Source organism: Panthera onca, chromosome B2 (genome assembly GCF_046562875.1).
Source record: "Panthera onca isolate mPanOnc1 chromosome B2, mPanOnc1 haplotype 2, whole genome shotgun sequence".
NCBI lineage: Eukaryota > Metazoa > Chordata > Mammalia > Carnivora > Felidae > Panthera > Panthera onca.
In genome coordinates this window covers 112,706,620-112,731,003 of record NC_138343.1, presented here as the reverse complement: position 1 = coordinate 112,731,003, position 24,384 = coordinate 112,706,620, and the positions used below count along the sequence as shown (strand labels likewise).

At 40.4% G+C, this 24,384-nt stretch overlaps 1 protein-coding gene and 1 non-coding gene across 12 annotated transcripts in view; one reads left to right on the top strand and one right to left on the bottom strand.

Moving 5' to 3' along the window:
- Positions 1 to 12,510, bottom strand: part of NCOA7 (nuclear receptor coactivator 7) — a 165,923-nt gene extending 153,413 nt beyond the window's left edge. For 6 of the 11 annotated variants that reach the window (XM_078447280.2, XM_078447279.2, XM_078447273.2 and 3 more), the window contains exon 1: positions 2,149 to 2,262. Coding sequence is in view for 1 of the 11 variants with exons in the window: in XM_060616583.3 (XP_060472566.3) it covers positions 2,852 to 2,868 (17 nt within the window). In the remaining 10 variants the exon portion in view is untranslated. Of the gene's footprint in view, positions 1 to 1,362; positions 1,387 to 2,148; positions 2,263 to 2,851; positions 3,218 to 12,208 lie in introns of those variants that run through there. The other 5 variants (XM_060616577.3, XM_060616583.3, XM_060616580.3 and 2 more) reach the window with 4 other exon arrangements.
- A 765-nt stretch (positions 12,511 to 13,275) lies between these two features.
- TRNAE-CUC (transfer RNA glutamic acid (anticodon CUC)) lies at positions 13,276 to 13,347 on the top strand. Its single transcript has one exon. It is a non-coding gene; the product is annotated as a tRNA-Glu (tRNA).
- Positions 13,348 to 24,384: the final 11,037 nt, after the last annotated feature.

Sequence of the window (24,384 nt, the reverse complement as noted above, 5' to 3'; positions counted from 1 at the left end):
AAACTGTGGCTTACCATAGTTTTATGAAAGTAAGCTTTTTGGGTAGTATGTAGTGAGGATAGTGATGAGGTATTAAAACGACAAAAAAAAAAAAAAAAAAAAAAAGGGGCCCCTGGCTGGCTCTTGGCCCATGCGACTCTTGATCTCAGGGTTGTGAGTTCCAGCCCCAAGCTGGGTATAGAGATTACTTAAAAATAAAATCTTAAAAACATTTTTTTAAATGACAAAAAAAGTAAAGGAAAAAAAAAAAGAAAAGAAATTACTGGACTACTCCCAGATAATTGTGTTAAATAAAGTTACTGAAAAGAGGTTAATACTGACTGACTCATAAAACTTATATAACAGGAAAATAAAAACAAAATCAAAACAGGAAATTTCATAATGAAAAAACATAGCCAATGAAATATGATACAGTTATCCTTGATTTTTCCAAGATAACACAAAATTTAAAAGCATCAAGACATGGGATCTTCAAAATCCCTGATTTCCAAAATTTGACAAATTTGGAAATCAATATGCTTATATACTGAGGAAAACCTATACAGTTGAAAATGGGTATACCATATATTTTGAAATGCTTAGGAGTCACAGTCACTTCTAAATGCTTTATTTTTACCTTTACCTGTAATAAAATATAATTAGATCATCCACAACAACTCAAATCAACCAGAGTTAATATGTCATTTACTAACCACATCACTGTTACCTCTGGAGTAACATAATTTTCTTTTAAACATGAAATGTATTCTTGAAATTGTATTTGAGAGTTTATTAGAAATATGTCTGATTATCAACGACGTTAAAAAATCTGCAAGCTTAGAATGAAATGCACTTATATTAGGAGTGGAAGAGAATTACCTCATTTAATAACACAATTAAAGAAAGATAGCATGTGGTCCTGAGAATGCCCAAATTCATACTTAAAACTGTTAAGAGAATTTAATTTGACTCTCTGTAAAAGAGGCAATTTTTAAAATCCAGTTAAACTTCAAAAGCCACAGGACAGATACATGCAATCCTCAATTGTCTTTAGATGAAGCTTAAAACACAGTTCATTCAACAAATAACTCATGAGCGCCCATTATCCATCAGACGCATTGCATTACAGAATTGAACAAGATGAAGACTCTGTCCTCCTGAAGCTGACATCGGCTCATTTTCCAAAGCTCTAAACCTTACTTAACACGTTAATATAAAATTGGAGTTCACAATGATCTACTCTCCAAAACTCTAAAGCTTCTTGCTGAATATAAAATTATTTTTTTAAAGGACAGCCCGAGAAGAGAGAATCGTGCTCAAAGCCCTGATGTATGAACTTCACACTTGGGAGAAAAGAAAGAGTTCATAAACCAAAACACAAACCGTAACACCTAGCTGGAAGCTAGGCTGCGCCCAAGACTGCCTCTGCTGGCCGCCCGGGTGCATCCTTCCAGCAGATTCTCAACTCCCGACACCTGTATCAAACTTGCCACTCTTAAAACACATCGCTTTAGGAAAGCAGGAAGCTCCTCGAGCAAGCAACAGAATACCCCAGCCTCATCTACGTCCGGAATAATCTGACTTCTGGAATAATAATCTGACCTTCCCTAACTGGCCCTAAAATGTTGACTGTAGGGGACTGAGCCATCAATTTTATATACCAGCCAGCCAGTTCTGAAATATACAAAAATCCGCCGCTACTTCTACGTGCCGCTAAAATAACGCTTTGCGTGCTTACACGTTTGGCTAAAACAGGAAGAACGCATCTGCTCATCCAGCCGAAAAATTACGGTGACATATTTCCACCTGAGCTGCTGAAAATACAACGGTACCCCCCCCCCAGCCCCCACCGCCCAAATAAGCCACGAGCCCACCGGTCCTCCCCACCCCCGCCCGCAGCCACCGGGCCGGGGGTGAGGAAGGGGGGGGGGGGCGGTAAGCGGAGAAGGGTCAAGCTCTCCTTCGCCACCATTCGGCCTTCCGAGCTCGACAAGAGGTTGTCAGGTTAACGAGGTCTGCCTCCAGCGCCATTAGCACACCTCCGAGGGCTCTGCCGAGCCCGGGCAGGAGGCAAGTTTGGCGGGTCCTGGCCCCGGCTGCCCGCCTCTCCCCAGCGGCAGCATCAGCTGCGGGCGGCTGCGAGAGCGGGTCCCCGCCTCACCCACCTACCTACAGGGCGGGGGCGCCGGCTCCGCGGGTCCGGGAGAAGGGGATCGGGCGCACGCATTTCTGGGAGCGGTGGCCTCTGCTGCTCGGCGCGGGGGAGCGCATCCTCCAGGGTGGGTGGAAGGAGGGGTCGGGGGAGGATCGTGCAGCGAGGAGGAGCAGGGACGGGAGGGAGGAGCGGCGAGGCGCGTGCCCCAGGGGACCGGCGTCCGGAGCTGATGGACTCGGGCGCCGCCAGGACTCCTCAGGCCTCTTCCCGGGCGCGGCGCCTTGCCAACCCTGCAGCTGCGCCCGCGGTCAGGGCATCGGCCGCGACAGGCTCGCGGGCCCGGCCGGAGGCGGGGAACTGCGGGTGGCGCGACGCGGTGCAGACGCCCGCCTCTAGCTCCGCCCGGCCCGCGCCACGCTCTGCGCCCCTCCGCGGCGGCGGGGGCTAGAAAGCTCGGCGGCCGGGCTCCGCGGCTCGGGCTGCGGCATCCTCCCCGCCCCGGCGACCTCGGAGCTGGAAGGCTGGGTGCCCCGGCCACCCCCGGTTGCTGCAGCCTCCGCTGCCCCGGCACAGCCCCAGTCCCGGGCGCGGCTCCGCCCCGGGGAGCTGCGCGCGCGGCCTCCGCAGGCCTCGGCCCATTGTGACGCCTCCGAGAGCCAGCTCGCTGCTACCCTGGAGGCCGGACCCGGATGGTGGAGCCTGGGAGGGTCTTCTTACCTCGCCCCGGGCCGCATCCCCTACAGCTGGCCTGCCGTGGCACCGCGCTTCAAGTGAGGCTTTGAGAGCAGAGCCGAAGTTATAAAGCGTCTCCCCGGGCCTTAAAACCTTGAGTTTCCTTCCAGCTTGGGGGCTACTGGCCACAATTAATTCATCCTTCTGTCCTTTCCGGCGTTACGTTTCGCAAAGGGGCCCACCATCTCCTCCCCCTCCCGTTCCCGTTCCTGGTACTGCATCCCGGATGCTGCCAAATTATAATCATTACAGCGGTCGGGACGTAGCAGTTGGGCCCTCCAGGCCGACACTTGGCAGAGACCCGAGAGAGCCTTGGTTGGGGGGAGGATTTGCATCAGCAGCGGGGCAGTGCCTGTGAGCTTCCCATCCCCACTTGGGAGCTGTTTCCTCTGTGGTCCCATGACCAGCACTGCAAGATGACTAGGAGGATTTGATCTTGAGGTTTACCCTTGCACACACACAACACAACTCACGGCGGAGTCTGCAGCTGGCCTGATAACATTGGTGTGTCAGAGGCCGTACACACAGGCCCACTAGATAGTGGCCTCCTCTGGGTTGTTGATGCTGCTGATGCTGTATCAGCCTCTCCTCAAAGGCCGAGCCAAGCATTTAACAGTGGTGGCTTTCGGATTTCAGTTGCAAGTAGGTCATGTTATACTATCTTGCGAGAAACGGAATAATCGCTCAATTCTGCACTGAACATGTATAAAATGGGGCCTCCGGTTTACATCTTTAGGCATTGTGTGATTTGCTAATTATGTTCAAGGGAAAATTCCACTTACACTACAAAGACTTGATTTTATTGAATCAAAAGAACATTGTTTGGGCTTTCCAGAGAAACTGAGCCACTCTCACACTTCTTTGATCGGTGCTTTTATGATTTGGAAATCTAAGGGGTTTTTTTTTTGTTTTTTTTTTAAATGGGCAAAGATAAGACATGTTCCATAGCGGTACAAACCGATAAAATCTGGAAGATTTCTTGAGCATGTGGAGGAGGGTGGCAGCTGAACTGCTTAGGAGTCAGGAAACACTGACACATGACTTGGCCACTTAGAGGACTTTGATCTAGAGCCCCAGTTCATATCCAAAAGATACCTATTATTGGTCATGGTATTTTGCCCCCAGATTCAGAATAACCCAGCTATCGAAATGTTTATGTGTCTGCGACGTGTAAGTGACAGAGTTAAGTCACCTAATGAGAATTTAGCAGTTGCTCACGCTAACAAAAGTTATGAAGTTTGCTTAGAACGCAGTGTGTAGAAGGACATTTGCAGAAATGTTCATTGAGCTGAAATTCTTGACTCTTTCCATCCTTTTGCCACCCAGAGTCTCCTTTTTTTTCTTTATATACATTCCCATGTTTTCTCAAGAAACTAGTGATTTTTTTAAGTTTATTTTTATTTATTTTGAGGGGGGCGTGGGGCAGAGAGAAAGGAAGACAGAATCCCAAGCAGGCTTTGCTCTGTCAGCACACAGCCTGATGTGGAACTCAACTCATGAACTGAGAGATCATGATCTGAGCCAAAACCAAGAGTCAGAGGCTTAACTGACTGAGCCACCCAGGCACCTGGTGATCTTTTTTTATTAGACAAAGATATAACTGAGTATGTATTTTAAAAGTAATAAGCATCAATTATAAAATGTCAGCCTTTCAAAAGCACTGAAGGTAACTTAAGTATCTTTTTTCATATCTTTATGAACTTCTCTAGGACTGCATACTGTATCACATGCTTATTATAACATCACAGTGGAAGTCCTGGTATAATAAAGATTTGTGCTCCTCAGCTTAGAGGGAGAGAAAATTCCCCCTTAAATATTCTTCACTAGCTCTTTTTCATTAACTTAGCATTTATTGATTGGCCTAAGCACTGTCTTTATAGAGGAACCAGAAGAAATAAAATCATTTCCTTATCCTCTAGATGTGTGCTGTCCAAAACTAGCCACATGTGACCACTTCAATTTATTTTTTTTTTAAGTTTATTTATTTATGTTGAGAGAGTGAAAGGGAAAGCACAAGGGCGGGGGGGGGGGGGGGGGGGAGGGGAGCAGCAGAGAAAGGGAGAAAGAATCCCAAGTAGGCTCTGAGAGTCCAAGTTGGGGCTTGCGATCTCACAAAATGTGAGATCATGACCTGAGCCAAAATCAAGAGTCTATTGCTTAACCCACTGAGCCACCCAGGTGCCCTGTGGCCATTTAAATTTAAATTTAAAATGTGTTTTTTCATTCAACTAGCCACATTTCAAGTGCTGAAAAGCCAAACACAGCTACTGGCTACTCTTTTGGACAGAATAGAATATTTCCATTATTACAAAAAATTATTCTGGAGAGTGCTGCTCTAAATAGAGGTGAAGGGCCCCCGGATGGCTCAGTCCATTAAGCGTCAGATTTCGGCTCAGGTCATGATCTTATGGTTTGTGAGTTTGAGCCCCACATTGGGCTCTCTGCTGTCAGGGCAGAGCCCTCTTGGGATCCTGTCTCCCTCTCTCTCTGCACCCTCCTTCTCTCTCTCTCTCTCTCTCTCTCTCTCTCAAAAATAAATTAACATTTAAAAATAAATCAATAAAATACGTAAATAAATAGAAGGTGAAGTTTTAATTGAGAGAAAAATGAAATACTTAATCATTTGGGAAATATTAGTACACTAAAGATCAAACCTCATTAGAATGTGTACTTCTTAAGAACATGGTAATCTCTAGGAATTCAGGCACTGACTTCAGACTATAGCTTTACCTGTGCTGACCTTGCATATGTTACTTAACCGCTGTTGCTTTATCTGTAAAAGGTGGATGATAATAGTATCAACTTTACAAGGTGGATAGAGGGATTGAATGAGGTAATCCATGAATGATGCTTAGAATGTGACCTTCAAGAAAAGTTAGCTATTACTTTAATAATATACATTACTATAGTAAAGGTTTTTGTTGGTTGGTTGTTTGGTTTTTTCATTGTATCCCTGGCACTCCTCATGTACCTGGCTAGTAGGTGCTTGGTAAATGTTGAGTTAATGAAAAATTACAGTGCTACACTAATTTTATGGCTATGAGGGCCTCTGTGAAATATGAAAACCATCCTTTTTACCTCTGTTGGCCATTGTAGGGCAATTTAGGTGGAATTGTCATCTTGCTTTTTTTGGTATAAAGAACCCTGTATGATGAGACTTTGGAGTAGATATGGAGAAGCAGAGATTGCTTTAGCTCTTAACAGAAGAAAAGAGGGGTCACTTCACTAGCCTTCCTCTTTCGTGCTGCACAGGATAGAAATTGGACCAGTGGGGGGGCAACTGGATCCCTGCAGTCAGGCATCAGGTGTTCTCCCAAGCAACTTCCTGGAGGGCTTTGGGAAACATTACCAAACAATAGAAACTGTTACTGCAAATGTGTACAGTATTTTTCTTACATATATATCTAAAGATAATTTTGTAATCAAGAAGCATGCTAGTGTGTCTGTTTTTAAATGCTACACTGGTTACATTTCCTTGCACTGGAATTCCAGGATATCAGCAAATAGCGCTTTGCCAAAATGAAAAGCTCCCTGGATAAGCAATGAATTTACAATGAATTGAAAGAATTGAAACTCCTTTGGAATTTTTCTCCATAAGGGCCTGGAGAGGAGATTTGTGCATTGGGTGATGAGTTCGGTCTACTATCACCAAGCAGTTTCATTCTTTAGTAGTTAAACCTATCCTTTTCCTCGCACAGAAGCACCTCCTCTCACACACCTGACTTAGGTTAGTTGGAGCTCAGGGGTTCCAGAGGAGGTAAATACTAATGTCATCTCTGGATGTTTGTGGTAGTTATCCTGGACCTAGAGAGATAGAATTGAGTTCACGATTTAATAGTGTTGAAGGCAGTGGTCATTTTTACAACTGGTGTCATTGGTACAGATCATCGTGGATTACCACCTTGAATTTTGAGAAAAATGTCAATAGGTCCTTTTGTGGATGGTCCTTTTGTGGATGGTTCAGTGCTTTTCTCGGCTTGTCATAAAATCTAAAGTGGAGGTAGAAATCTCCTTGTCATTTGAAAGGAGGAGCCTGCCAGAGTGTATTGAGAAAGAAATACTGATGTATATAGAAATGGATTGCTGTCCGGGTGCCGGTAAGCACATAGAACTTACGGTTGATTACTTAGATTAAGCCCAATAAATTTGCCCTTTTCTTTTATTCACAATTCACTAATAAGTATCTGCTCTTGGAAACTTTCCTCTGTCTTGTTTCTGCTAAAAATAGTCTGTTCAGTAGCTTGAGAATTCATCACATATTTTTTACATTTTCTGAAAAACTTAAATAAGCTGGTGCAAAGACATTGTAGCTAAGATATCATTTAAAATTCTGAAATGAATCCCTAAACTGAACTGGTAGTTGTTGTTTGACCTTGTTAGATGAAAGAAATTTAGAGTGCAATAAGCTGAATAGGGTTTTTTCAAAGGAAATCATTGTAGATTCATAAAAAGTTGGAAAAAATGTGTAGGGAAGTCTCAGGTTCCAACCACCCCCACTGACCCCAGTCGCCCTCAATGGCAACATTTGGGTAACTCCAGTACAATATCAAAACCAGAAAAATGATATTGGTATGATCTTTCAAGTTTGTATTTCATCAGTTTTACATACACTCATGTGTGAGTGTGTGTGTGTGTGTGTGTGTGTGTGTGTGTGTGTTCTAAGCAATTTTATCATCTGTACAGATTATTCTACCCACCACAATAAGACACAGGACTGTTCTAGCACCACAAAGCTCCCACAACCTACCCCTTTATAAAGTCACATCCATCCTCCTCCTCCCCACCACATCTCTAATCCCTGCAAATCACGAATCCCTTTTTATCTCTATAATTCCAAAAGTGCTGTATAAAAGCAATCATACCAGGGGCACCTGGGTGGCTAGTGTCATTTGAGCATCCAACTCTTGATTTTGGCTCAGGTCATAATCTCATGGTTCATAGGTTCAAGCCCTGCATCGAGCTCTGCGCTGGCAGTACAGAGCGTGCTTAGGATTCTCTCTCTCTCTCTCTCTCTCTCCCCCCCTCCCCCTCTCTCTCCCTCTTTCCGCCCCTCCCCACTCCCCCCTCTCTCTCAAAAGTAAATAAATAAAATTTTTAAAAAGTAAAAGGAATCACACCATCTGTAACATTTTGGATTCGCTTTTTTTTTTTTTTTTTTCCACTCAGCCTAACTCTCTTGGGAACCATCCAAGGTGTTATGTGGATCAATAGCGGGTTCCTTTTTTTGATAAGTATTCCATGTTATGGATGTACCACAGTTTAACCATCCACCTATTGAAAGACCTTTCTGTTGTCTCCACTTTGGGACTATTATTAAAAAGCTGCTATAAACATTTGTGGGAAGATTTTGTGTGAACATAAGTTTTCATTTTTCTGGGATAAGTTCCCAAGAGTACAACTGATGGGTCATGTGGTAAGTGCATGTTTAGTTTTATAAGAAATTGCCAAGTTATTTTCCAGGGTAACTGTACCATTTTACACTCCCATCAGCAAAGTATGCATGATGAGTGGTGCATTTTTAATATATTAAATAAATTTATTAAAATATAGTCATACCTGTGTTTTACTATTCACTACTCTACTGTAATTACTTATTTACTTGAACCCCACCAGACTAAACTTCAAGGTCAAGAATCCCATTTTGTTCACCTTGATATCTTTGGTGCCTAATATAGTCCCTGACATATATTAGTCAATAAATATCTCTTTAATACATAAGTTAGGTTGAAATCAAATTGAAAACTAAAATTGTCAATAAATTATAAGTGAATTTGAATCAGATGCCATGATTTTTCTTCTAATATATAACAACATTTTCAAATCAGAAATTGGTACTCTGTAAGTTGAGTTGTTTTGGGAAAAATTAATAAAAACTAAATGCTAAATTAGGTTGGGCCAAGTCATTCATTTTAGTACTTTGGTGAAAGCAAATGATTGGAAATAATCCAAATGACCAGTATGAAATGGCTTTAATAAAATATTGAAACAGTGGAATACTATTTAGTTATCAAAAATAATGAATAACTTTTTACGTAAAGAATGGGCATCCTTGGTGGGGGGGTGGGGTGCCTGGGTGGCTCAGGCAGTTAAGCATCTGACTTTGGCTCAGGTCATGATCTCATGGTTCATGAGTTTGAGCTCTGTGTCATGCTCTGCCTGCTTCAGATTCTATGTCCCTCTCTTGGTCTGCCCCTCCCCTGCTCATGTTCTGTCTCTGTCTCTCTCTCTCTCTCAAGAATAAATAAACATTAAAAAAAATTTTTTTAAAGAATTTTTGAAATATACTTCAAAAGGTATTTTTAAAAAACTTATGTAAAGTATGTAGAGTACGTTCCTCTTTGTGTAAAAATAAAACAAAGAAATTAAAAAAGAAAAGATACATGCATAAATATCTTAATTCTCCCTAAGTCAGTCTATAAAGCATAGAGTGTGCCTGGACCATCTTGTGACAGAAAATAAAGAAGTGCTCAAAAATTTAGGGTGACATGTCAAAAGAATGCAGGAGCCAACTTAAAGGGACTCTTTCTGGCCAAATTTGGGACAATTTAATAAGAAAAATGACAGTGATGGATTATAATACCTTGAATAAAAGCACAAAAACAGAAAAAGACTATGAGTCCAAACTGATATTTAAAAATTAAATAGAGAATAAAAAGAGAAAGGAGAGAATGGGAAGTTGTTTACATGAGAATGATAACACTATTTTGCAATCACCATGGTAGTAATTGATTCAAGCAAAGATTGTCAGTGGATGCTAAAACCATCAGGTGAAAGTTTGCTGAGGAACAAAAGATTCATACATTCTCAAAGTATGGTGGACACCTTAGCCAAATACTCAGAGTTACTGTATATTTCCTATAGTTGCTGTAAAAAAAAAATCCACAAACTTAAGGGCTTGAAATGACACAAACTTATTATCGTACAGTTCTGTGATCCAGAAGTCTGACCTGAGTCTCATTCTAGGTATTGGCAGAGCTGTTTTCTTTCTGGAGGCTCGAGGGGACCTGTATTCCTCAGCTTAGGGTCTCCTTCCTCCCTCTTCAAAGCCAGGAAAGGCAGGGTGAGTTTTCCTCAGATCACACAGCTAGGACACTAACTCTTCTGCCTCTCTCCTTCATTTATAAGGACGCTTGTAATAATTTTGGGCCTACTCAGATGATCCAGGATTAATTTCCTGTGTCTCAAAACCCTTAACTTCATCACATCTGCAACGTCCCTATTGCCACGTGAGGTAACACATTTATGTGTTCTGGAGATTAGAATAGGGACATCCCCATGGGGGCCATTATTCTGCTACAGCATTGATCATGAAAGATAATGTGATAGATCAGCATTATGCACATTCTGATGTAATGCACTGAGAAGAACACATCACCTAAGGTTCTTGTCAAAATAAATATTTATCTGAATTGAGGGCCTTTCTGAAACAACCGTCCTTCACTATTCAGAAAGGTCAATATTGTTAAAAAAAAAAAAATTGGGGAATTGTTCCAGATTAAAAAAAGGAGAATACAGAAACGTGACAACTAAATGTACTGTATAATCCTTGAGTACATCCTGGGTAAAAAGAAAAAATACAAAAAGTGTTGTTATGACAATTGAAAAATTTGATTATTAACTGTATAATAAATAATAATATTGTATTAAATTTAAATTTCCAGGGTGCCTGGGTGGCTTGGTCAGTTAAACATCTGACTCTTGGTTTTGGCTCAGCTCAGAGCCCCAGGACGAAGGGCTGTCAGCACAGAGCCAGCTTGGGATTCTCTCTCTCCTCTTCTCTCTGTCCCTCCCCTGCTTTCTCTTCCTCTTTCTCAAGGTAAATAAATAAACATTAAAAAAGTGAATTTCCTAAGTATGATAGTTGTATTGCTTGTTCTTAGGAAATAGATGATAAAGTATTTACAAGTAAAGTGTTATGATGTCTGCAACTAACCTAAAATGCTTCAGAAAAAAGATCAAGAGAAGTAAATATGGCAAAATATTAACAACTGGTGACTCTAGATCAGCACTGTATAATAGAAATACAATACAAGGCACATATATAATTTTAAATATTCTAGTAGATACGTTAAAAAGTGAAAATAAAGTGAAATTTTAATATATGAATCCAATATATTTCTAATTGAAAATGTAATCAATGTAAAAATTGTTCTTTTTACTTTTTTTTATTTGAGAGAGAGAGAGAGAGAGAGAATGAATGCACAAATGTGGGGAGAGGGGCAGAGGGAGAGAGAGAATAATCCTAAGCAGGCCCAGCCTAGAGCCCAGAGTCCAGGCAGGGCTCGATCCCACCACCTGGGATCATGACCTGATCCTAAATCAAGAATTGGTTGCTCAACCAACTGAACCACCCAGGAACCCCTCAACATAAAAATTATTAATGATGTATTTTACATTATTTTGTTTTTCATATTAAGGCTTAAAAAACCAGTAGGCATTCATCACTTATGGAGCATCGAAGTTTGTGCTAGCCACATTTCAATGCATGATAGTCACACGTTGTTCATCTTACTAAATTGGGGAGCACAAGTGCAGATGAAGGGTATATATGCGTTCATTTTCCTACACTTGCAATTTCCTGTAGGTTTGGAATTTTTCAAGATAAAAAGTTGGGAAAAATACACATTCACTTACGCATGCATAGACTGTTTCTAGAAGGATATAGAAGAAACTGTTAACGCTGGTTATCTCTGGGAAAAAGAAATTACTGGCTGGGGAAAAGAGAGGGATGGTAATTTTCACTGCACCTTTTTGTCCTGTTGTAGCATATTGTGACTAACCCTATTAAAATTATTCTAGGGGTGCCTGGGTGGCTCAGTCGGTTAAGCGGCCGACTTTGGCTCAGGTCACGATCTCGCGGTCTGTGAGTTCCAGCCCCGCGTCGGGCTCTGTGCTGACAGCTCAGAGCCTGGAGCCTGTTTCAGATTCTGCGTCTCCCTCTCGCTGACCCTCCCCTGTTCATGCTGTCTCTGTCTCAAAAATAAAATTAAAAAAAAAAAAACGTTAAAAAAATTATTCTAAAAATAATATCTGCTTTATCTTTTTATTCAAAACCATACCCTTTGCTACTAAATTCTGGTAATCCCCACTTCCAAGATAAGAGCTCCACCTACCGAACTTGATTTCCTAAAAAGTCCTTGATATAGGAAAGAGGTATGTGTCCTATCTAAAATATAATTAAGTTTAAAAATTACTTGTGATATTTCCATATTTATCAGACCTGAAAAATCCTTTTATCTTCCTGTTTGCATATCATTAAACAAGTGTAGACAAATTTTATCAACAATCTAAACCACCTCTGAGTTGCTGAAGACAAGAAACAATATCCAAGCACAGGCTCACCCAGATTCTGCGGTGGTGGATGCCCGCTGGAACTCACAGTGGCGCCGGGGGTTGTGAGCAAGTTCATTATGAATTTATTATGTTTTACTTAAGCCTCCTTCCATCTTGCAACGGAGCGAGGTCTCTTGGGTTACATTTGTTCAACTGTAATGGTTGGCACTTCAAAGAGGAGTTACATCCTGTTGCCTTCTGCTCGTATTTCAAGAGGGTTTCTGAATCGAGGATGGGCTGTAAGGTTTCTTTACTCCTCTGGTAATTGCATCATTTCCTGGCCGCGTCTCGAGCATAACGCGGAGAGATGAAGCAATTGCCCAGATAATAACACTGGAAAAAACAAAAAACAAAAAACAAAGGATAATGGAAACACAGCGGGTGGCAAGGTTTGGTGGATCCGGGTGCAGATGCTGTCCCTGGTTCTTCACTCGGCACGGCACCCGCAGCTCTCTCGGCTTCGTTAGCCTGACTCCCAAGTAAGTAGTCATCATCAGGATAGATACACAGTTGCTTCCTAAGAGGCCACGTGGCCCTTCGGCACCTACAGCTTTAGAGCCCGTGCCTTGTGCCAAGGACGCGTGCGGTGTCCCACCCACCAAGACAACGTGAAATGCGCTCCGCCAGTGACAATCTAGATTGAGTACAATGTTTAGTGGCACTTAACATCTGCGTGAGAGGGAAAGACAGAAAGCGACAGAGGTTAGGTTTAGAAAGAGCAGCTAGATGATTAAGAAAATAATAAAGCAAATTACAAGGTTCTCTAACATTACAGTACTCTAACTTGTGTATAGGCACCGACACAGTCAGACATTCATAATTAGAATGAAATTTCAGGACGTCTTTTCTAGCAGAGCATTCGGAAGAGGATTGGAGTTGGAAGCTCCAGCTTTTTCCCGCAGGAGCTGCCTCGGTGCTGGGCTCGGAGCGCAGAAACTGTGCCTCAGTTTTGGAAGCTGAGACTCCAAACCCAAGCCAAGTAGGTGGGGCTTAGAATCACAATCTTTTCTACCGGCCAGATTTACGTAGAGATTTTTAAAGCAGCAAATACACTTCAGTAACCTGTTAAGCCAAGCTCCCTGGTGGTCTAGTGGTTAGGATTCGGCGCTCTCACCGCCGCGGCCCGGGTTCGATTCCCGGTCAGGGAAACGCTACTTTTTCCTACACCCTAAAAAAGTTTTGCGATCTTTTCCTACAACCTAAAAAAGTTTTGCGATCTTAACTGCTTTTTATCGCGGATGCGTCATCCAATCATAAAAATTGAATTCGTTTTTAAACGCTATTTGATCTCAGATTTAAAATACGCCTTTTTTTCCAGCCCATGTACAACAGGTTCATTCCCTGCTCCTCAAAGCATCCTGCGGGGCCGCTGCACGTAGGAGAATGTAAACATTGGGTTCCACCTGCTGGGGCCCTGGTAGGATACCTTACCCACATAGGAACTGGAGAGTTGGAAGGGAACACGGTGGAGGTCCTGTGAGATAAGCAGGGGAAGCCTGGTTAGAGAGGAGGGTGGGTGAAGAGGAAGACAGTAAGCAGAGTGGTGAGTGGGGAAATGAGGTACACTTCCTGTTGCAGTGCCTGTCCCCTTAAATAAACTAGAGTGCAAGCACATTGTGGGAGGAGAAGCAAAGCACAGAACGGCCTCTGTACATAATTACAACAGAAATGTCCAGAAGCAGAGCAGGGAGAGCCTTGGTCCCCAGCACACCAGGAACTGGCAAATAAGACTGCCTATCACAGTTGTGTAGGAAATCAAAGGAGAATATGAGTAAGGTTTTGATTACGGCCTATTAATTTGGAAAGGGTGCTGGTTGGGAGCACGGCAAAGCAGGAGGCGCTGTTACATTTAGATCTGGTCTGAAGAGGTCATCCAAGTGAACTTGTCCTGTACAGGGAGTGAGATTTTTGACTAATATTGATAGATTTTGAGGAGATTCAGCTCTGAGGTGAGAACTGAAGGCCCAAGAGTGGAAATGCTTCCTAGGAGATGATTGAGTGCAGCATAAAGAGCCAAAGTTTGCAGGCTTGACTTCCACTAGAGCAGAACTAAGTAGGGAAGTCTAGAGAAGAGTCCGTACAAGTAAGGTTCAAATAAGCCAAAGAAGAAAGAGTCTGGAAATTGCACTGTTATCTTTAATAGGATAAAGCATATTTCTCTTGTTGGTTAGTTTTTTTTTTTTTTAACGTTTATTTATTTTTGAGACAGAGAGAGACAGAGCATGAACGGGGGAGGGTCAGAGAGAGGGAGACACAGAATCTCAAACAGGCTCCAGGCTCCGAGCTGTCAGCACAGAGCACGCCGCGGGGTTCGAACTCATGGACCCGGAGATCATGACCTGAGCCGAAGTCAGCCGCCCAACTGACTGAGCCACCCAGGCGCCCCTGTTGGTTAGTTTTTTAATGGAGTTTTATTTTATTTAGTCTTGGTGTCATCCTTATTGTGTTTCACCTATTTTATTGTTATTTTTAGTCAAATAAGTACACTTTTCCTAAAGAATATCATCATTTAGACACAGCAACACTGTATCACATTATCTACACATAGCACAAAGTTGCTGCTTTGTAGAGCCAGAATATTGTGCTCAATTCTGTCCTTATGAGAAACGGGGGAAATGCTGAAGGACCATTTGTAGAAATATTCCACATATGAATAGGTTTCTTAAAGGTAAAGGAATAGAAAGTATTTAACCTGCACAGATGAAAGCAAAGGTTATTTGCTGCATACCAAAAATATTTTTCTGGGCTTGTCAAATTATTTAATTTTAAACACAAAATCATCATCCATCCAGGGTTGGGCTGATGCATAACTAAATATAAGGATGCCTGAGAGGAACCAAGGGTTGTGGGGGAAAGAAAGGGCAGGACTTTCACCAGCATCTAGTACAGTGCTTAGTATATGGTTGGTGCTAAATGAATGGATTACTTAATCAATTAAACCAAGAAATAGATTGCTAAGACTTTACTTGAAAACTATCATATATATGTGAAACCCTCATAATTCTATTTCCGTATGAACCACAGTTCTGTATTTCCACTGACAGAAGTGGAAAAAGAATTAAACTGAGTCAATCTGAATGATATCCACAATTTAATGAGTTCTTTTAGATTCTGAACACTGAACTAAGCCCCTGATCTATAATAATTGAGTCAATTCTTACAACAATTATCCTTGCTTTGGAGTTTAGGAAACATAGACTCAGAAAGTTTTGTAATTTAGTTGAAATAACACAAGTGTGTGGGGGAACCAGGATTCCAACTTGATTTGCCCAACCTAAATTCTGTATTCTTTAAGACTCCCCACACTACAACAAATTTTCTGGTGGTACATTGGTATCTTCTTTAGACCAGTTTTTACAAATAGCGTGGCTCATGGGGAATGTTACATAGAAGCAAAGAGGAATTATATGATATTTCAGGTTCTCTTTTAAAGGTATACTTGAATTCTTTGCATGGCAGATTTAGTGAAAATCAACTCTAGTAGTTTGTGGGGGCTACCAGATTCCAGAGAAATACGTGGAAAACTTTTAGTTAAGATGTAAGTTCAACAGCAAACACAGTGTACTTGTGTTTATGGCTAAGCATGTTGATTTGTGAGAGTGTTTTTTTCCTTCACTATTATTTTTATATATTTAAAAATCATAGTTGCCACACCTCCATGTTGATCATTATTTTATTGACTTAAAAATGACTCTTGTGGGGCGCCTGGGTGGCTCAGTTGGTTAAACGTCTGACTTCAGCTCAGGTCATGATCTCGCGGTCCGTGAGTTCGAGCCCCGTGTTGGGCTCTGTGCTGCCCGCTCAGAGCCTGGAGCCTGTTTCAGATTCTGTGTCTCCCTCTCTCTCTGACCCTCCCCCGTTCATGCTCTGTCTCTCTCTGTCTCAAAAATAAATAAACGTTAAAAAAAATTTTTTAAAAATGACTCTTGTTTTTTCATCTTCTTCCTTTAGTAAGTAGGCTAGAGAAAAATAGTATTTTCACATTAGTTACATAAAAGGAAAGCAACTTCAGTTTAAACCATGGACCTACTTGATTAGCTTTTTCTCCCAACTTATTACTTCCTCTGAATGTCTATACTATATGTAACATAATATATGTTATTTTATATAATTTGCTACAGTTTTGTATAAGTTGTGTTTTCGTAAATTCCTTAAGGTCAGAGTTTGCCTTGCAAAGTGATAATCATATCATTAGTTGCTCAAAAATTGTTTCTGTATTTTGGTCTTGGTAATTAGTGTGATGCCCAAAAGCTCTGAAGTGATAGTAAGCCAAAAGCTCCATGAAGGCAGGGTCTTTGTCACATTCATCTTTCCATCCTGTGGGTTACGTCAGTACTTGGCACGTAGGAGCATTTCAAATGAGGATAAATGAAAGAATGAAGCAAAAGACTGGAATTTGCATGTCTCAGAAGAAACACAGGTGACCAGTAATGGTTTTAAAAAGTATCAACTTCTTTTGTAATCAGGAAATAAAAATCAAAATAAAAAAGATTCTGTTTACACCCATCAAAGTGGCAAAAATGAAAAAAAAAATCTAACAATATCGAGTGCTGACAAGGATATAGAATAATAGACACTCTTACACACTAATGGCAGAAGTGTGAATTGGTGCAATAAAATGACTTTGGAAGAAATTTGGTATTATCTGGTAAAGTTGGAGGTTCTCATACACAGCAAGACAATCCCTGGGAAATCCTTTCACAAGTGCCTCAGGAGATACATAGAAGAATGCTTACTGTGGCACCATCACAGTGGACTCAAACTGGAAGCAACCTAAATGTGCCTCAAGTAACTAAGGGCACCTGGGTGGCTCAGTCAGTTAAGTGTCTCACTCTTGGCTTTGGGTCAGGATCCTGTGGTTTTGTGAGTTCGAGCCCTGTGTTGGGCTCTGCACTGACAGTGTGGGGCCTGCTTGGGATTTTCTCTCTCTATCCTTTCCCTGCTCACACTGTCTCTGTGTCTCTCAAAATAAATAAATAAGCTTTAAAAAGAATAGTAGAGTGACTAAATATATTGTGGTATAATCATAAAATGAAACACTGCAGTGTAGTGAAAGCAAATGGATTACAACTCCTCTTATCAACATTATGAAGCCAAGAAAAATATGATTTAATTTTAAAAGCAAATGAAATACAGAATGATTCCATATTCTATTAAGTTTTTAAATGCTAAATTAAAAATATTGTTTACTGGTATATACACAGATGGTAAACTAAAGAAAAGCAGGAGAGTGGTCATTCCTGGTTCATGGAAAAAATGGAGGAAGGATTTGGCAAGAAATAAGCAGGAGTATTTTGAAATACTGGTAATGCTCGCCTGGGTGTTCAGGACTGTTAATTCTCATTTGATTACTTATAACTTATATATATATTATACTATTTTCCTCCATCAATTTGATGTTTAATTAAAATAAAAAGCAAAAAGGAATGAATGATATGTTTGGGCAAACTTTTTGGGATAATGGCATGTCAGTAATATTTAGTTGAGGAAAATCTCACTCCTTTCAGTAGTTATAATCTGTAATGTATTATCTGTATAGTATCTGTATAATCTGTAAAGTATTATACTTTTCTAAGTAGGGAAGTTCCAGGCATTTTGAAAATGATAAATGCAAAAATACACCACAAGGTGGCACCATAGCCTCAAGTATCTCATTTAGGACGTATTTAATCTAAGAAACCCATACTCGCCTTGGCAATGTTGGTATAGTTAAAATCTAGAGTTTATTGTACTCCTAGGGAGCAACAGAGGATTTTCATTCCTTTAGCTTCTTTATTCTCATTTCATCAATTATGCTTGATTTTACTTGCCAATATACTGTGCTATCAGATTAAAGTTTGAGGGAAGCAATTCAAATAAAGTCAACACAACAAGTACGCAGGTCCAGCTTATGAGGTGTCTTCATTCATTCCCCATTCAGTCAGGCAGTCATATATTTGTTCATTTAACCAATGTCCACAAATGTTTACTGAGCTTTCTTTCTGTAATACACATATGTCAAAAAGGCCCTGAAGACTTAATATGAGCAAAACCGGTCACTACCATTGGCTTTTAGCGTGGTGGTAAAGACGGGCAATAATTATATAATCACAAATTTAAATTGCAACTGACAGATTCTATAAGAAGTATGTGATTCTACACTAAGGCAGTTGGAGATATGAGCAGAGTATTCCATCTGTTGAGATCTGAAAAATGATGAGTTATCTAGGTGAAAAGGAGAGAACAGAACGTTCTGAGTAGAAGGAACAAATTCAAGTCCTGGAATCAGGAGAGAGCAAGGAGAATGCCAGGGGCTGAAGGAAAGCCATTGTGGCTGGATGGCAAGTCAGAGGTAGTAAAGTAAGGTGAGAGGGGCCTAAGGAGTGGGCAGGAGACAGATCTTGCAGGGCTTTAAAGCCTGAGATTAAGGATTCTGTCTTCATATTAGGAGGACTGGAGAGCTACAGAGAGGAGAGTGGGTGTAGCGGCCTAAAGCCCATGCCCTGTCACTGGTAAACCAGTAGCTTTAGGAGTGTCTAAGAAACATTTTGCCCTCGGTGCTGGACAGTGGCACAGCTCTGTTCACCTACGTATGTGTGATTTGCTTTCTGATGGTGAAGGATACCATTTAAAGACAGTAATATAATTTCAATCTCAGCAATATTCATTAGAATCAAGATTTTTCTTCTAAAGAAACATGACTCCATTGTATTTATTTTGAATCAGTCTAAAAACCATTGTTTTTGAAGACAGAAAGCATTAAAGCATGATTTCTTAACAAACCAATAGACCCATTCAGCTCATTCATAACAAAATAAAAACCTTTCATATCTAAAATATGAAAGGTTTGAAAGACGGGTACATGGATGGCTCAGTCAGTTGAGCATGCAACTCTTGATTTCAGCTCATGTCATGATCCCAGGGTCGTGGGACCAAGCCCTGCTTCAGGCTATGCACTGATGTGGAGCCTGCTTAAGATTCTCTCTCTCTCTCTCTCTCTCTCTCTCTCTCTGTCTCTCTCTCTCTCCTCCTTCCCTCTGCCCTCTCCCCTGCTTGTGCTGTCTCTCCCTCTCTAAAATAAAAAATAATAATAATAATAAAAATAAAGCTATGAAAGAAAATGTTTATGGTCATGTTGTCCTAAAAAGAACTCTGTATTCGAAATCAGATCTGGGTCACATGACTGTGAGAAAGGTTATCTAATTTGGCTGGGCCTCAGGTTTCTTCATCTGCAAAATGAAGCATTGGTCTAGGTTATGTTCTTCTAACCCTGAAATTTTGTAAATCTGCAAATATATTTATATAAAGCAAAATGTACATGTGAATAATTTAATACAAAAAGAATAGGTGTTGGGCAACTACCTTGGTATGTATTTGAATAAAGCTGTGTGAATGGGGCTGAATGAGACTTATTTTGGATCTTAAGACATTTTCAATAAACTAAATTTTAATAAGCTACACTACCATTTATTGATAGTGTTCTATGTACCAGATCTTATGAAGATTATGTCATTTAATTCTCAGAAAATTCTTGTGAAATAGATGTTGTTTTTAAATCCTGTTTTACTAATTAAAAAACAAAATTTACACAGATTCAGTAATTTGTCCAAAGTCACACAACTAATACATCTGAAGACCTATCTTGATATATCTGACTTCAGAATTTGTCCTTTTAATCATCATACTATTTATTATATTCCTTAAAGAACTGAGATTAAAAAAAATGACATATATATTAAGTAGAGATAAATTTGTTATTATATATATGGATTTCAAGTTATTTCTAAGTGATTGAATAAGTACAGGAATTTTAATAAGCTCCCACATCTTACAACAAACAAAACTGCTTAATAGACTTCATTTAACTCATGCACTATCCTAGATATGGCTGTCAAGTTGCACTATTAAGCAAACCATCTCCTTGTTAATATGTTTTTGCTGTATCCATAAAGGATATGCTTACAGAATTTTAACACCTCAGCTATACATTTTAAAGAAACAAACAGCTTCCATCATTTTTCTTCCTATGTCATATCCTGATGACAAACAATGGTGAACTTTGTTTCTCCTTTAGTCTCAAGCTCCTGATACCCAGAGCAAGGAAGCTGCCTGTTGGACCTTGTTTGGAGAAATGGCTAAATGCATTTATATTGAGTTATTGCTCCTGTGTTGTTTTGTCTGTGGCTCCTGCTCTTGGGCATACTCAAGGTTTCATGGTCACATCAAAGGCATTGTGTTCTCTGTTGTGAGAACTGGTCAGTGTTGGTCAGATAATTTATCGTTTTATTGCTGGGACCCATTCTGATGATAGTCATGCTCAGTAGGCACAGAACACAGTCTGTTCCCTCAGTGCAACACATTTGCCTTAAGCCTGCGCTTCGAGTCAGCTGTGATGAACTTATGGGTATCTTGAGGGTGGGGGTTCTTACTGAACCTTCAAAGGGGGCACATGGCCTATCAAGCCTCCTTACCGTAGGGGTAAAGGATGTTTCTCATCAGAGGCAAATCTTGCCCACTGAGCTTATCTGATGGTCACCAGGCTATATGTGGGTTTGGTGATGTTACCATCTCCAGCCATTTGTACAGTGCTGTGCTTATCTTTCTGACAGAAAGATGTCAAGACAATAAAATAAATTTAGCAGTGGCTGCCTGTGAGACAAAAATTTAAAAAAGGGTGCCTTGCTTAGTTCCTGTTTAGGAGGTGGCGTGTGACTATGACAGAGAAATGTGTTATGACGAGAGTAGAATATGGTCTATGTGCCTCTGTGTTTTCCCCTCCTGACTGTGAACAAACACATCTCTGTCATCTTGCCAGACCTCAAGAGAAGCCTATTTAAAGCAGGAGTACTGGGACAGACTGACTAGGATAGGGGAGAGGGCAACCATTGCTGGTCCAGGAGAAAGCCTACACAAACAGCTACACAAAGAGCTAGTTGGATTGTTTTGGTGGGGAAAAAAAAAAAGGTATTTATGTTCTCTGTAATTAGGAAAAAGGTTTAAAAAGAAGTGATGAAAGATCTTGGAAGCAGAGTTTCACAGTATGGTAAATAATATTCAGCTTGATAGCTTATAATCACAAAAGGCAGGGTTAACTCAATTAAAATACTTAGCTCTTTTATATGAGTTTTTGAGCAATTTAAAACTAAGTTTTAAATTTTAAGGTTTAAAATTTAAATTTTACAAATTCCCTTATACAAGTCAAACATTATGAATAATAGCCATTCTTTGAGAAATACTTTTTCTTCCACATGAGAAAACGGGACTTTGTTATCACTGCGGTGAAAACACAAAACTACAATGCACACTTAATGTAAGAAAGTTTAGAGTTAACTTGCCAAAGATACTCAACCTCATTTTGTCCCTTAAAAAAAGAAAAAAAAAAGCTTACAAGGCATTCTATTACATGCATATCCATTTCATATGCATGAATCTCTTCATTCCCACAGACTAATAGAATGACAACTGAGGTCAAGGAAACAGAATATTCAATTCCCAGAAGACTAAGAACTTAGAGGCATATAAAAATGTCTCTAGTTATAAGATTTTTTAAAAACTGTACCCATATAAACTCTTAACTGTTATGGAAAACATGCTTAACTGTAGGCCAAAAGGTTTAGGCTAGTTCAAAATCCCTTCCTGTTAATAATTTACAGTTACAGTGGATGCGTTAGTGGGCAAGTCTTTCTAGGCCAAAGGAAGAATGTTGTTTAATGACATGATGACCTGGAATGTATAAGGATTCAGAATGATCCAGCATTCTCCCCCTCACCAAAAACCCATCTTTTACATTCAGTAGAAGACTGAGGTATAACGTTTCTTTTCAAACTCAATTTTCTCAGATACCTTTTTTTTTAAGTTTGTTTTATTTATTTTTATTTAAGTAATCTCTGTCCTCAATGTGGGGCTCGAACTCACAACCCCAAGATCAAGAGTAGCATGCTCTTCCAACTGAGCTAGCCAGGTGACCCCAGATACCTTGTCTTAATACTTCACCGTTTTACTTCACCTTTGCCATCACCTTGAATGAGATTATAGGATATTCTTTGGTAGACATTACTGAGGGTTAAGGTCACCAATCAAGGTAAGGTAGGTATGACCTGCTTGAAAGTTGAAAGTTAAAACTAGGAAACTGCCAAAACTATTTCCTTTTATGTTGTACAATGGAATAAAGTGGGGTTATTCTTTTTTTAATTCTTTCATATATTAAAAGGGTAAGATAGGGGTGCATGGGTGGCTTAGTCGGTTGTCTGACTCTTGATTTTGACTCAGGTCATAATCTCACCGTGGTGAGATCAAGTCCCCTGTCCAGCTGTGCCCTGACAATGCAGAGCCTGCTTGAGATTCACTCTCTCCCTCTCGTTCTGCCCCTCCCCCACTCCTGCTCACTCACGGGCATGCACATGTCCTCTCTCTCCCTCTCTCAAAATAAACAAACATTAAAAAGAAAGAAAGAAAAAAAGCGTAAGATGGTAGAGGCTCTTATGCTAATACTATAGACAGATTTACTCTTATCAATAATCCAAAATGATCCCAGGAAGGTTGAAATATTCTTGGTTAGTCTGAGGCCAAAAAAGCAGTGTCAAAAGCCATAGCCCAGAGGTCAAAGGTATGGGCTGAAGAATCAGACAAGCCTGGGTTGAGTCATAGCTTAAACTACTAGTTGCAACCTTGGGCAATTAACCACTTATTTTTCAAATCCTAATATGTAAAGCAAAAATAATATATGTGCTCTATAGGACAGTTATGAGGCTTCACTGACACAACAGATTTCACACACTTAGCATAGAGCTTAGCACGGAGAACAATGAACAGCATTTGCAGTGAGTATTCGCTTTTTGTCTTTGTTAGATCTGTGACTTAGGTTGGCCTGGCTCTGTCAGTTACAGCAGAGGACCCAATTCCCTGACCAACCCCATTCCTGTCTGTTCCTTCCAAAAGAGAGGGAGAAAGTACCACCTGGTACCTAGAGAGCCATTTCTCGTATGCCTTTGGTCCCTCATACAAGATTGTGTATGCAAGCTAAGGGGCTTTTTTTCTTTTTAAATTCTCCCATCTGAGTTCAAAGACTTATCCTTCCAAAGAACATGAGCTATAGTCACAGTTTATGATGTCATATTTGCTGTAGCACTTTGGTTTTAGTTGCTGAAATATTCACAACCTCAGTTATTGCTTAGATCTTAAAAGAATTACAAGGGGAAGTCAAACTCCATTCTTCAGTAAAACCAGAACTGGGAATAGTCCCACTGGGCAATGAAAACATGAAAAGCTAAAAATACATCTATCTTTAGATCATAAAGCTTACAAAGTTAATCCAGATTCTTAATTTGACTAGGACCCTATCCTGATGCGGTTTGTTTTGTTTTAATTCTAGAGAGAGAGTGTGAGCAGGGAGGAGGCACAGAGGGAGAGAGAGAATCTTAAGCAGGCTTCATGCTCAGCTTGGAGCCAGACTTGGGGCTCAATTCCATGACCCTTGGATAATGACCCGAGCCGAAATCAAGAGTTGGATGCTCAACTGACTGAGTCACTCAGGCACTCCGGGGTATTTTTAAAGTAAGCTGCTTAGCCACATTTTAATCTCTGTACATCTCTAGCCATGGATTTTTAAACTTGTACTTAAGTACACTATTATACTATAGTAGTGCCTCAAATCCAAGATGTACTTTTTTTTTTTTTTTTTCTTTTTAACACTCTAGAAATTGGGATGTCTTATGATCAATGGATAAAGTTCTGTTGTGATTCTTTTCCTTAAAAACTGATCTTAGGGGTGCCTTGGTTGGGTAAGCATCTGACTCTTCATTTTGGCTCAGGTCATGATCTCACGATTAGTGAGATTGAGCCCTGATCTCACTTTTAGCACAGAGCCTGCTTAGGATTCTCTCCCTCCCTCTCTCTCTGCCTCTGTCCCACTCATACTTTTTCTCTCTCAAAATAAGTAAACTTAAGAAAACAAAACAAAACAAAAAACCTGATCTTAAACCAACACTGTCTCTTGCAATTGATGGTCTTACTTATGGAAATTGCTGTGTGATGTGACCTAATGACGTAATGATTGGAAAAGGAACAAGTTGATTATAAAAAGAAGATAACCCCAAAGACTTAAGATTTATGATACATATCATATGTACATGTGGGTCATTAGAGCACATTTGGCCTTTTTTAATGTTTGAACAAAACATCCTCCTCGTTAGTATAGTGGTGAGTAT